This window comes from Coturnix japonica, chromosome 1, assembly GCF_054131305.1.
Source record: "Coturnix japonica strain WE chromosome 1, WE-NBRP24, whole genome shotgun sequence".
Taxonomy (NCBI): Eukaryota; Metazoa; Chordata; class Aves; order Galliformes; family Phasianidae; genus Coturnix; species Coturnix japonica.
Genome location: NC_140663.1, coordinates 70,512,884 through 70,526,967, shown reverse-complemented (window position 1 = coordinate 70,526,967; position 14,084 = coordinate 70,512,884). Strand labels below are relative to the sequence as shown.

General features: G+C 53.9%; 2 protein-coding genes across 4 annotated transcripts in view; one reads left to right on the top strand and one right to left on the bottom strand.

The window, feature by feature from the left end:
• Positions 1–12,741, bottom strand: part of KLRD1 (killer cell lectin like receptor D1) — a 28,172-nt gene extending 15,431 nt beyond the window's left edge. For all 3 annotated transcript variants that reach the window (XR_014945200.1, XM_085544688.1, XM_085544696.1), the window contains exons 1-2: positions 12,613–12,741; positions 5,953–6,102 (exon numbers count right to left, since the gene is read on the bottom strand). The gene's annotated coding sequence lies outside the window, so the exon portion shown is untranslated. The remainder of the gene's footprint in view (positions 1–5,952; positions 6,103–12,612) is intronic.
• Positions 6,104–12,482, top strand: LOC146762514 (uncharacterized). The gene is given in 3 exon segments (XM_085544675.1): positions 6,104–10,259; positions 10,262–10,735; positions 10,738–12,482. Coding segments are annotated over 3 exon segments (1,950 nt in total). The 5' UTR covers positions 6,104–9,049; the 3' UTR covers positions 11,004–12,482.
• Positions 12,742–14,084: the final 1,343 nt, after the last annotated feature.

Below are 14,084 nucleotides of genomic sequence, written 5' to 3'. Positions count from 1 at the left end.
TGTGGGTGAGACTGGGGATGCCCTCCGGCTGCAGAGGGGACCCCGTGCGTGCGGTGCGATCGGGCTTTGCCCTCGAAGTTTTCAGAGGGATCCCGTGCATGTGGGTGAGACTGGGGATGCCCTCCGCCTGCAGAGGGGACCCCGTGCGTGCGGTGCGATCGGGCTTTGCCCTCGAAGTTTTCAGAGGGATCCCGTGCATGTGGGTGAGACTGGGGATGCCCTCCGGCTGCAGAGGGGACCCCGTGCGTGCGGTGCGATCGGGCTTTGCCCTCGAAGTTTTCAGAGGGATCCCGTGCATGTGGGTAAGACTGGGGATGCCCTCCGGCTGCAGAGGGGACCCCGTGCGTGCGGTGCGATCGGGCGTTGCCCTCGAAGTTTTCAGAGGGATCCCGTGCATGTGGGTGAGACTGGGGATGCCCTCCGCCTGCAGAGGGGACCCCGTGCGTGCGGTGCGATCGGGCTTTGCCCTCGAAGTTTTCAGAGGGATCCCGTGCATGTGGGTGAGACTGGGGATGCCCTCCGGCTGCAGAGGGGACCCCGTGCGTGCGGTGCGATCGGGCTTTGCCCTCGAAGTTTTCAGAGGGATCCCGTGCATGTGGGTGAGACTGGGGATGCCCTCCGGCTGCAGAGGGGACCCCGTGCGTGCGGTGCGATCGGGCTTTGCCCTCGAAGTTTTCAGAGGGATCCCGTGCATGTGGGTGAGACTGGGGATGCCCTCCGGCTGCAGAGGGGACCCCGTGCGTGCGGTGCGATCGGGCTTTGCCCTCGAAGTTTTCAGAGGGATCCCGTGCATGTGGGTGAGACTGGGGATGCCCTCCGGCTGCAGAGGGGACCCCGTGCGTGCGGTGCGATCGGGCTTTGCCCTCGAAGTTTTCAGAGGGATCCCGTGCATGTGGGTGAGACTGGGGATGCCCTCCGGCTGCAGAGGGGACCCCGTGCGTGCGGTGCGATCGGGCTTTGCCCTCGAAGTTTTCAGAGGGATCCCGTGCATGTGGGTGAGACTGGGGATGCCCTCCGGCTGCAGAGGGGACCCCGTGCGTGCGGTGCGATCGGGCTTTGCCCTCGAAGTTTTCAGAGGGATCCCGTGCATGTGGGTGAGACTGGGGATGCCCTCCGGCTGCAGAGGGGACCCCGTGCGTGCGGTGCGATCGGGCTTTGCCCTCGAAGTTTTCAGAGGGATCCCGTGCATGTGGGTGAGACTGGGGATGCCCTCCGGCTGCAGAGGGGACCCCGTGCGTGCGGTGCGATCGGGCGTTGCCCTCGAAGTTTTCAGAGGGATCCCGTGCATGTGGGTGAGACTGGGGATGCCCTCCGCCTGCAGAGGGGACCCCGTGCGTGCGGTGCGATCGGGCTTTGCCCTCGAAGTTTTCAGAGGGATCCCGTGCATGTGGGTGAGACTGGGGATGCCCTCCGGCTGCAGAGGGGACCCCGTGCGTGCGGTGCGATCGGGCTTTGCCCTCGAAGTTTTCAGAGGGATCCCGTGCATGTGGGTGAGACTGGGGATGCCCTCCGGCTGCAGAGGGGACCCCGTGCGTGCGGTGCGATCGGGCTTTGCCCTCGAAGTTTTCAGAGGGATCCCGTGCATGTGGGTGAGACTGGGGATGCCCTCCGCCTGCAGAGGGGACCCCGTGCGTGCGGTGCGATCGGGCTTTGCCCTCGAAGTTTTCAGAGGGATCCCGTGCATGTGGGTGAGACTGGGGATGCCCTCCGCCTGCAGAGGGGACCCCGTGCGTGCGGTGCGATCGGGCTTTGCCCTCGAAGTTTTCAGAGGGATCCCGTGCATGTGGGTGAGACTGGGGATGCCCTCCGCCTGCAGAGGGGACCCCGTGCGTGCGGTGCGATCGGGCTTTGCCCTCGAAGTTTTCAGAGGGATCCCGTGCATGTGGGTGAGACTGGGGATGCCCTCCGGCTGCAGAGGGGACCCCGTGCGTGCGGTGCGATCGGGCTTTGCCCTCGAAGTTTTCAGAGGGATCCCGTGCATGTGGGTGAGACTGGGGATGCCCTCCGGCTGCAGAGGGGACCCCGTGCGTGCGGTGCGATCGGGCTTTGCCCTCGAAGTTTTCAGAGGGATCCCGTGCATGTGGGTGAGACTGGGGATGCCCTCCGCCTGCAGAGGGGACCCCGTGCGTGCGGTGCGATCGGGCTTTGCCCTCGAAGTTTTCAGAGGGATCCCGTGCATGTGGGTGAGACTGGGGATGCCCTCCGGCTGCAGAGGGGACCCCGTGCGTGCAGTGCGATCGGGCTTTGCCCTCGAAGTTTTCAGAGGGATCCCGTGCATGTGGGTGAGACTGGGGATGCCCTCCGGCTGCAGAGGGGACCCCGTGCGTGCGGTGCGATCGGGCTTTGCCCTCGAAGTTTTCAGAGGGATCCCGTGCATGTGGGTGAGACTGGGGATGCCCTCCGGCTGCAGAGGGGACCCCGTGCGTGCGGTGCGATCGGGCTTTGCCCTCGAAGTTTTCAGAGGGATCCCGTGCATGTGGGTGAGACTGGGGATGCCCTCCAGCTGCAGAGGGGACCCCGTGCGTGCGGTGCGATCGGGCTTTGCCCTCGAAGTTTTCAGAGGGATCCCGTGCATGTGGGTGAGACTGGGGATGCCCTCCGGCTGCAGAGGGGACCCCGTGCGTGCGGTGCGATCGGGCTTTGCCCTCGAAGTTTTCAGAGGGATCCCGTGCATGTGGGTGAGACTGGGGATGCCCTCCGGCTGCAGAGGGGACCCCGTGCGTGCGGTGCGATCGGGCTTTGCCCTCGAAGTTTTCAGAGGGATCCCGTGCATGTGGGTGAGACTGGGGATGCCCTCCGGCTGCAGAGGGGACCCCGTGCGTGCGGTGCGATCGGGCTTTGCCCTCGAAGTTTTCAGAGGGATCCCGTGCATGTGGGTGAGACTGGGGATGCCCTCCGGCTGCAGAGGGGACCCCGTGCGTGCGGTGCGATCGGGCTTTGCCCTCGAAGTTTTCAGAGGGATCCCGTGCATGTGGGTGAGACTGGGGATGCCCTCCGGCTGCAGAGGGGACCCCGTGCGTGCGGTGCGATCGGGCTTTGCCCTCGAAGTTTTCAGAGGGATCCCGTGCATGTGGGTGAGACTGGGGATGCCCTCCGGCTGCAGAGGGGACCCCGTGCGTGCGGTGCGATCGGGCTTTGCCCTCGAAGTTTTCAGAGGGATCCCGTGCATGTGGGTGAGACCGGGGATGCCCTCCGCCTGCAGAGGGGACCCCGTGCGTGCGGTGCGATCGGGCTTTGCCCTCGAAGTTTTCAGAGGGATCCCGTGCATGTGGGTGAGACTGGGGATGCCCTCCGGCTGCAGAGGGGACCCCGTGCGTGCGGTGCGATCGGGCTTTGCCCTCGAAGTTTTCAGAGGGATCCCGTGCATGTGGGTGAGACTGGGGATGCCCTCCGGCTGCAGAGGGGACCCCGTGCGTGCGGTGCGATCGGGCTTTGCCCTCGAAGTTTTCAGAGGGATCCCGTGCATGTGGGTGAGACTGGGGATGCCCTCCGCCTGCAGAGGGGACCCCGTGCGTGCGGTGCGATCGGGCTTTGCCCTCGAAGTTTTCAGAGGGATCCCGTGCATGTGGGTGAGACTGGGGATGCCCTCCGCCTGCAGAGGGGACCCCGTGCGTGCGGTGCGATCGGGCTTTGCCCTCGAAGTTTTCAGAGGGATCCCGTGCATGTGGGTGAGACTGGGGATGCCCTCCGGCTGCAGAGGGGACCCCGTGCGTGCGGTGCGATCGGGCTTTGCCCTCGAAGTTTTCAGAGGGATCCCGTGCATGTGGGTGAGACTGGGGATGCCTCCGCCTGCAGAGGGGACCCCGTGCGTGCGGTGCGATCGGGCTTTGCCCTCGAAGTTTTCAGAGGGATCCCGTGCATGTGGGTGAGACTGGGGATGCCCTCCGGCTGCAGAGGGGACCCCGTGCGTGCGGTGCGATCGGGCTTTGCCCTCGAAGTTTTCAGAGGGATCCCGTGCATGTGGGTAAGACTGGGGATGCCCTCCGGCTGCAGAGGGGACCCCGTGCGTGCGGTGCGATCGGGCGTTGCCCTCGAAGTTTTCAGAGGGATCCCGTGCATGTGGGTGAGACTGGGGATGCCCTCCGCCTGCAGAGGGGACCCCGTGCGTGCGGTGCGATCGGGCTTTGCCCTCGAAGTTTTCAGAGGGATCCCGTGCATGTGGGTGAGACTGGGGATGCCCTCCGGCTGCAGAGGGGACCCCGTGCGTGCGGTGCGATCGGGCTTTGCCCTCGAAGTTTTCAGAGGGATCCCGTGCATGTGGGTGAGACTGGGGATGCCCTCCGCCTGCAGAGGGGACCCCGTGCGTGCGGTGCGATCGGGCTTTGCCCTCGAAGTTTTCAGAGGGATCCCGTGCATGTGGGTGAGACTGGGGATGCCCTCCGCCTGCAGAGGGGACCCCGTGCGTGCGGTGCGATCGGGCTTTGCCCTCGAAGTTTTCAGAGGGATCCCGTGCATGTGGGTGAGACTGGGGATGCCCTCCGCCTGCAGAGGGGACCCCGTGCGTGCGGTGCGATCGGGCTTTGCCCTCGAAGTTTTCAGAGGGATCCCGTGCATGTGGGTGAGACTGGGGATGCTTTCCGGCTGCAGAGGGGACCCCGTGCGTGCGGTGCGATCGGGCTTTGCCCTCGAAGTTTTCAGAGGGATCCCGTGCATGTGGGTGAGACTGGGGATGCCCTCCGCCTGCAGAGGGGACCCCGTGCGTGCGGTGCGATCGGGCTTTGCCCTCAAAGTTTTCAGAGGGATCCCGTGCATGTGGGTGAGACTGGGGATGCCCTCCGGCTGCAGAGGGGACCCCGTGCGTGCGGTGCGATCGGGCTTTGCCCTCGAAGTTTTCAGAGGGATCCCGTGCATGTGGGTGAGACTGGGGATGCCCTCCGGCTGCAGAGGGGACCCCGTGCATGCGGTGCGATCGGGCTTTGCCCTCGAAGTTTTCAGAGGGATCCCGTGCATGTGGGTGAGACTGGGGATGCCCTCCGGCTGCAGAGGGGACCCCGTGCGTGCGGTGCGATCGGGCTTTGCCCTCGAAGTTTTCAGAGGGATCCCGTGCATGTGGTTGAGACTGGGGATGCCCTCCGGCTGCAGAGGGGACCCCGTGCGTGCGGTGCGATCGGGCTTTGCTCTCGAAGTTTTCAGAGGGATCCCGTGCATGTGGGTGAGACTGGGGATGCCCTCCGGCTGCAGAGGGGACCCCGTGCGTGCGGTGCGATCGGGCTTTGCCCTCGAAGTTTTCAGAGGGATCCCGTGCATGTGGGTGAGACTGGGGATGCCCTCCGGCTGCAGAGGGGACCCCGTGCGTGCGGTGCGATCGGGCTTTGCCCTCGAAGTTTTCAGAGGGATCCCGTGCATGTGGGTGAGACTGGGGATGCCCTCCGCCTGCAGAGGGGACCCCGTGCGTGCGGTGCGATCGGGCTTTGCCCTCGAAGTTTTCAGAGGGATCCCGTGCATGTGGGTGAGACTGGGGATGCCCTCCGGCTGCAGAGGGGACCCCGTGCGTGCGGTGCGATCGGGCTTTGCCCTCGAAGTTTTCAGAGGGATCCCGTGCATGTGGGTGAGACTGGGGAAGCCCTCCGGCTGCAGAGGGGACCCCGTGCGTGCGGTGCGATCGGGCTTTGCCCTCGAAGTTTTCAGAGGGATCCCGTGCATGTGGGTGAGACTGGGGATGCCCTCCGGCTGCAGAGGGGACCCCGTGCGTGCGGTGCGATCGGGCTTTGCCCTCGAAGTTTTCAGAGGGATCCCGTGCATGTGGGTGAGACTGGGGATGCCCTCCGCCTGCAGAGGGGACCCCGTGCGTGCGGTGCGATCGGGCTTTGCCCTCGAAGTTTTCAGAGGGATCCCGTGCATGTGGGTGAGACTGGGGATGCCCTCCGCCTGCAGAGGGGACCCCGTGCGTGCGGTGCGATCGGGCTTTGCCCTCGAAGTTTTCAGAGGGATCCCGTGCATGCGTGTGTTTACCTGGTATTTGTTGCGGTCTTGATTGTCTTGTCCTGCATTGCTGAGGTGGTCATTTTATTCTTTAGGGTTTGTCTCTGCTCACATCTTCATGCCCATCTGCTGGGTGCTGGTCATGTGGAGTGATCCTGGGCTGGTCTTGTCCATTGGATCCTGAAAGTAGAGACATATTTGCCTTTGAATGGGAAGATCCTGAGACTGGGCGGAAACAGCAGTATCGGTGGACAGTTTTACCCCATGGGTTCACAGAGTCTCCCAATTTGTTTAGTCAAATCTTGGAACAAATATTAGAACAGTTTCAGCCACCAGAAGGAGTATTACTCCTACAATATGTAGATGACCTCTTGCTGTCAGGGTCAGAAAAGGCAGGAGTTAAAAGAGCCACAAATGAACTGCTAAACTTCCTAGGGAAACAAGTACTGAGAGTATCAAAGAATAAGCTACAGTACGTGGAAAGAGAAGTCAAATATTTAGGACACCTGATCTCTGAGGGAAAGCGTAAAATAACCCCAGAGAGGATTCACGGAATTACTGAGCTACTCTTGCCCAGGACAAAGAGGGAATTGAGAAAATTCCTGGGGGTAGTAGGATATTGCAGACTCTGGATAGAGGCATACGCTCAGAAAACCAAGGATTTATATCTTAAATTATTAGATGAAAAACCCAACATCCTTGAATGGACTAATGAAGAGAAGGAATTAATAAAAGAATTAAAGCAAAGCCTAATTACAGCCCCAGTCCTAGCTCTTCCTGCCTTAAATAAACCCTTCCAGCTTTACAATTTACTATTGTTACTGTAGATTGAGGGGCAGCTCTGGGAGTGCTAACTCAGGAATGGGGAGATAAGCGTCAGCCAGTGGCATACCTATCTAAATTGCTAGATCCTGTATCACAAGGATGGCCAGAGTGCATCCAAGCTGTAGCAGCAACTGCCCTTCTGGTAGAAGAGAGCAGAAAATTGACCTTTGGAAGGCAATTGGTAGTCACAACCCCACACCAGGTTAAAACTATTTTAACTCAAAAAGCTGGAAGGTGGTTAACAGATTCTAGGATTCTGAAGTATGAAATAATCTTGATTGAGAAGGATGACTTGATATTCACCACTGAATCTTGCTTAAATCCAGCCACTTTCTTGTGGAAGGGGGAAAAGAAAGAAGGGAATATCGAACATGATTGCCTGGATTTAATTGAGTATCAGACAAAAATAAGATCTGACTTACAAGATACTCCTCTTGGAGGGGGAAAGCTTTTGTTTATTGATGGATCCTCAAGGGTGGTACAGGGGAAAAGATACAATGGGTATGCGATAGTGGAGGGGGCAGAGGAGGAGGTAAGAGAGATGGGCCAGCTGCCTAATAATTGGTCAGCTCAAGCATGTGAATTATACGCCTTAAATCGAGCACTCCACCTCCTTAAAGGAGGGGAGGGAACTATATTTACAGATTCAAGATATGCATATGGAGTGGTACATACTTTTGGAAAAATTTGGGAGGAATGAGGACTAATAAATAGTAAAGGAAAAGAGTTGATTCATGAAGCGCTGATCAGGCAAATTCTAGAAAATTTACTACTACTATCTGAAATTGCAATAGTACATGTAAAAGGGCACCAGAAAGGAAATTCAATTATTGCTCAGGGAAATCGAATAGCAGATAAAACTGCTCGTGAGGCTGCTTTACAATCAAAAATTACCATGAACTATCTTGTGCCCGAAGTACCTCCCCCTCCCCCAAGACAAATATTCAGTGAAAAAGAAAAAGAAACTTTTAAGGATTTGGGGGCCATAGAATCTGAAGGGAGATGGATCCTTCCGGATGGGAGAGAGTTGTTAAACAAGGCAGTGACAAGGGAAATTTTAACCATCTTGCATCAAGGGAGTCACTGGGGAATACAATCTATGTGTGATGCTGTACTGCGGAAATATGTAAATGCAGGGATATATACTCTGGCTAAACAGGTTTGTAGAGGGTGTGCAATATGCCAGAAAGTAAATAACAAAGCCATTCGTAGTCGACCTGCAGGGGGAAGAGAGCCAGGGATTCGGCCCTTTCAGAGTATCCAAGCAGATTTTACAGAACTTCCCAAAGTGGGTAGAGTCAAATACTTACTAGTTTTAGTAGACCATTTAACTGGATGGGTGGAAGCATTTCCATCAGTATCTGCCACTGCAAATACTGTAACCAAAATAATTTTGGAACAAATAATCCCCAGATATGGGGTGGTAGAACGCATTGATTCAGATCAAGGTAGTCATTTTACTTCACAAATTCTACGAAAATTAATGCATACCCTAGAGATTAAATGGGAGTTTCATACCCCTTGGCATCCCTCATCATCAGGAAAAGTGGAACGAATGAATCAGACAATAAAGAAACACTTGACTAAGTTAGTCTTGGAGACTCGACTCCCTTGGACAAAATGTTTACCCTTGGCACTTCTGCGAATTCGGACAGCACCAAGGAAAGATGTGGGAATTTCTCCATATGAAATGTTATTTGGATTGCCATATCTAGGAAAGAAAAACGAGATACCACAGTTTGAATCCAAGGATGCATTCCTCAAAAACTATATACTTGGGTTATCCTCCTCTTTATCATCTCTCAGGATTCAAGGACTGTTAGCACAAACACCACCTCTGGAATTTCCAGTTCACCCATTTCAAGCTGGAGACTGGATCCTGATCCAGACGTAGAAAGAGGCAAAACTGCAACCTGACTGGGAAGGACCGTTCCAAGTACTTCTAACAACTGAAACAGCTGTGAGGACGGCTGAGAAAGGATGGACTCACTACACTCGGGTAAAGGCATCCACTAACCCTGAGGCGTGGGAAGCTGTTGCCACAGAAAAACCTTTAAAGATAAGAATCAGGAGGAAATTGTGAAAAGTTTTTTTTAATGTATTTTTATTATTTTAACTAACCTTTAACTTCTCCTCAAATAGATAGATGAATTATATATGTAAGTGGGAGAGTAATATAACCTATATAGAATTAATGCTCACAAAGTTTTCCATGCTGTAACAAGAAGTTTTTATTGCTGTAACAGAGCGTGTCCCATTTGTTATCCTCATAATTATCTGGAAAACGTAAAATTTGACAATAATGCAGGGGAAGGACCAACTGGTAGTTTTGATCTTAATAACAATTAATTACAGTGAAACCCTTGGTCAGTTGATGACTTGGAAGAGAGATGACTTTCAGAGGGGATTAGGAGGATACCCTGTTAAGATATGGGTGAATGTAACACGAAAGGAAGTGCCCCAGACTGTCACATTCGATGCCTGTCAAGTAATAGCCTGTGGTAGTTTAAGTACTCAAAGACAATTGAGTAATGAAAATAAATATCTTTGTCCAGAACTGACTATGAACAAGGGATTCCCCTGCAATGGGTGGAATAATGTATGGTGGACAACCGCCTATCGAGGCTGGACATATACACCTGGAATATTTGATGCTTCATGGGCACATACACTAAAAGATCAAATTCGTATTTTTAAAGGAATTGTCCAGCCAGATTGCCAACCATTACAATGTAACCCAGTAACAATAACAATTAATAAGGCTGATAACCTTGTTAATACCACTTTTGGTCTTGGTATAGATATGCGTGGAAAGGATCCAACAGCTAGATTCCGGATAGCTGTGTGGGATACACTCCCTGAAAATACCCAGAATGTCCAGGAGAGTGAAGAGCTTAAAAAGGGGGTAGAAAATCTTCCTAAAAACCCCGCAGTAGTGACAGTTAAGGAAATAAAGGATCTTAGACAAACATTTGAAATTGAAACAGGATATGGGGACATTAATGCCTGGGTAGAATGGATTAAGTATACAGTCCAGAGTCTCAACCATAGCAACTGCTATGCTTGTGCATCAGGGCGACCCATAGCTCAGGTGGTACCCTTTCAACTGGGATGGACCAAGGACCCAAAGGGAATGCGATGCATGATTGCCCTGTACCAAGAGAAAACTGCCTGGGGAAACAGAGACTGCAGATCTCTCTCCCTCTTGTTTCCTCCAATGCCTGATACAGATGTCAAGATCCCTCCTGCATTCTCTACAGCGGTAGGTAACCATACAGCTTGCCTCTCACAGCAGGGTGTGAAGGCTACCAGGCCTATAGGAAATTTTTCCTTATGCAGTGAAGTCTTGAATGTTACGGAGGACTCAGCAGGAAATTATTCAAGACTGGGAATCTCCAGGGCAGATCTCTGGTGGTACTGTGGGGGAAAGGTTTTATGGTCCACCCTACCATCTAACTGGGGAGGCACCTGTGCTGTTGTTCAATTAGTTATACCATTCACCCTGGCATTTGAAAAAGGAATATGAAAAATTCTGGAAGAACCAAAAGGAGTTTAGGGGTATCATTTGATGATGCAATATATATCGATTCAATCGGTGTACCTAGAGGTGTCCCTGATGAATTTAAGGCAAGAAATCAAATTGCTGCAGGATTTGAGTCACTGTTTTGGTGGGTGACAATCAACAAGAATGTAGACTGGATTAACTACATCTATTATAATCAACAACGATTTATAAATTATACAAAAAGTGCAATTAAGGGAATTGCAGAACAGCTAGATGCCACAAGTAGGATGGCCTGGGAAAATAGGATTGCTCTAGATATGATGCTAGCTGAAAAGGGGTGTGTGTGTGTAATGTTGGGAACCCACTGTTGTACCTTCATCCCCAATAACACAGATCCAGACGACACAATAATTCATGCACTGCAGGGACTTACTACCCTTGCGAATGAATTGGCAGAAAATTCAGGAATAGATACCTCTATCACTAGATGATGGAATCGTGGTTTGGTAAATGGAAAGGGATGATTGTTTCTATATTTACTTCTTTGATTACAGTAGCAGGAGTACTGGTGCCCAGAGAATGCTGTATTATAGCCCATGTAAGGGGATTGGTACAGAGATCAATTGAGACAGCATTATTAAAACAAACACCAGTGGAACCACCACCATACTCAGATAAAATAATGATATTAGAGGAGATGGGTAATGAAGGAAGTGATGAAGAGGAAGAGGTCTATAAGATAATGCCTTAAAGAAAAGGCAAAACTTGCAGAAATCAACAGTGTATAAAGAAGAAAAGGGGGGATTGTGGGAATCAAATGTTGTTTCTGCATTTAGAATAAGATAAAAATATTTTATTTCAATGTCTCATTATATAAATGAAGCAATTTGTAGTTATTAGGTAGAAGTCACAGGTACAAAGACTGCAGCTCCTGTCTGTCCAGCTGTCTGAAATAGAACTACTGGTTTTTGGTGCTGGACAAATAAGACCTGAGTAATAAAGGATCCAAAGAGGAGAAGTTAAAATAATTAACAATATGCCTGTATAAACTAGCAATAATGTATGTTTTAGTGTTTTGTTGTACGCATTGTAAAAATACCTAAGGATGTGCCTGAAGAGATATCGGGAAGGACTGGAATCACACCCCCCCCCCCCCCGGGCTCTTTGTTTAACAAAGGTCTCTAGGACAGAATGGAGGAAGCTTTGAAGGGAATCAACATATCAATACGATAAGAGTACCGAGACATCTTGGAAACAGAAACAGCAGGATGGCGACTGACAAGATAGCAAGTGAACTAACAAATTTCAGAATGTAATTAACAAATGCAAACCTCAGGTAAAATTGTAAACTATAATACCCAACCAAAGGGGAGAGGGGAGGGGAAAACATATGGGAGAAAAGGTATAAAAACTGTAACATCATGTCCATAGGTGCGCTTCTGCCATCAGGGCACCCGCCATTGCAATCGCAAATAAAAACTGCTTTTATCAGAGATACCGTCCTGACCGAAAATTATTGAGGATATTTCCAACACTAGGGATAAGGAGGTATACACAGGAGTTATTTTTTACCTGTCTTCTCAGGTTCTGCATCTTTCTTTTTGCCCAGCACTGACAGAATTATGATTGTGCGACTCTTAATTTATTTTTGCCATGGCTGATAATGGCTGTGCTTTGCGTAGAACTGAAGTCAGGAATTAAATTGGATCACGCAGAGGCCTCAAAATGGGAAGTTTCGTTGCATGCCCTGGCAGTGCATTCCTTCCCACACAATGTGTGTGAGGAGCAGGCTGCGCTGAGCAGTGTGGCACACGCTGACTGAATGGCAGCAGGTCCGTGCCCCGGCACCGCTGAAGGGTGGGAGAAGGGGACCCCAAGAAGGGAGAGAAAGAAACCGTCCCAGAAATTGTGACAGGGCGATTGAAAAGATCGTTTATGTAAAAGTTGTTAGAAGAATGGGGAGTGCAGACACCGTGTCTGGAATAACAAGGGGGATGAAGGCCATGAAGATAAGGGTGGATCTGCCCAAGAACAGTGTGGTGATTAGATGTTCACAGGGCAGGCTGGAACCAGTTTGGGGGTGCCCCTCCCACGGGATGGAAATTTTACATCGAGGAAGACGACGCACCTTCGAGAGGAAGACGATGATCCTCCACCCGACGACAACCCCCATGACTTACTACACGCGCGCAAAGGGGGAGGGACTGCTTGCTAATGAAGAGTCACTAATGTAATGAACATGTATCCAAATTCCTGCAAACCAGTGATTACGTATTAGTTCAGTTTATATCTGCAGCACGCTTTCTCCATACCTGCTTTATAACTACTTTGTGGTTATAGAGTTTGATTCCGCAACTCACCGCTTCCTCCGTCGATGAACCGCGACGGGACAAGCAGACGGGCACCGCCGACAGCTGCCGACGGCGTCGATGACGGAGGCGCTGCCGGCACTCGGGAGGGCGGCAGAGCCCGGGGCTCCTCGGCACGAAGCGCTTCCCTGCCGCCCCGTTTCCCCACCTGGCGGCGCGGCGTCGGGTCGGCTCCGGGTGCGGCTCCCGGCACTCCCGGCAGGTGCCGTCACAGCACCGCTGGGTTCGCAGCCGGCTTCATCGGGTACCGCGTTACCGAGGCGGGCGTGCTTAGCGGGGAAGAGGCCGCCGGAGGTCCGCGAGTCCGCCCCGACCGGGCTCGGCCGTGCTTAGCGGCGTCGCGGCGAGAAAGCCCGTAGCAACGGCACGCGTTCCAACGGGCTGCGCAGCTCCCGGCCACACGGAGGACGCTCGCGCGGTCACGCGTCTCCACGGCGCGCGCAGAGCCGGGCGTTACTGCCGCCCGAGCCGCGCGTCGCCACCGCAGCGGCTTCCTCCCCTCTTCCTCCTCCTCCTCCTCCTCCTCGCGGCTCTTCTGCTTCCTCCTCCATCCGCGGCGATCGCTGAGGGGCAGCGAGGAGCTCTGTGCCCGAAAGCCGACGGACGAAAGGCTGAAGGCTGCCGGGCTTTGCAAATGCACCGAGAGTTTCTCGCTGCACTAAAGACTTTGGACACAAAATGAGTTTTGTCCTCCCGTCCCCTCGGTTTAGCAATAAAACAACTTTGACGATGAGTGCTGAAGTAGCAGAGTTCTTCCTTTAGAGCCAGCTGGAGAAGGACTCTTGGCGGGTGCTTTGTGCAGTGTGCTTTGCTGCACCAGCAGGCTGTGATTCGCAGGCGTTACAAAGCATAAGAGCACATTCTACAGGTACATTGGCCGGGAGAGGCAGGCCAAAGTCAGTCTGCCTCCTTTGGCAAACGTCAAAGGAGAGCTGGCTTCAACAGACGGGGAGAGGGCTGAGGTGCTGAATGAGTTCTTTGCCTCGGCCTTCACTGGCACCCAGGATTCTTGTATTTCTCACATCCCTGAGAAACCCCTAGACCTCTGGGTGGGGACTGGGGGAGTAAATTCTCCCCCCAGCCCCCACTGTAAGGGCAGAGCAAGTCCAAGACTGTCTCACAAAACTGAATGCTTGCTATGTGGCTGATGGCGTGCATCCCAGGGTTCTGAAGGAGCTGGCTGAGGTGGGTGCTGAGCTGCTCTCCCTCATATTTGAAAAGCTGTGGCTGTAAGGTGAGGTCCCAGGTGACTGAAAAAAGGGTCACGTCACTTGCACTAATAAGTGAGGGAGCAAGGAGGATCCCGGGGAACTACAGGCCGGTGAGTGTCACCTCTGTGCCTGGGATCAGATCCTCCTGGATGACATACCAGATCATATCGCATGAGGAATAAGCATGTGATCCTAGAGAGCCAGCATGGCTGCACCAGGGGAAGGTTGTGCCTAACGGTATTGATAAAGGGA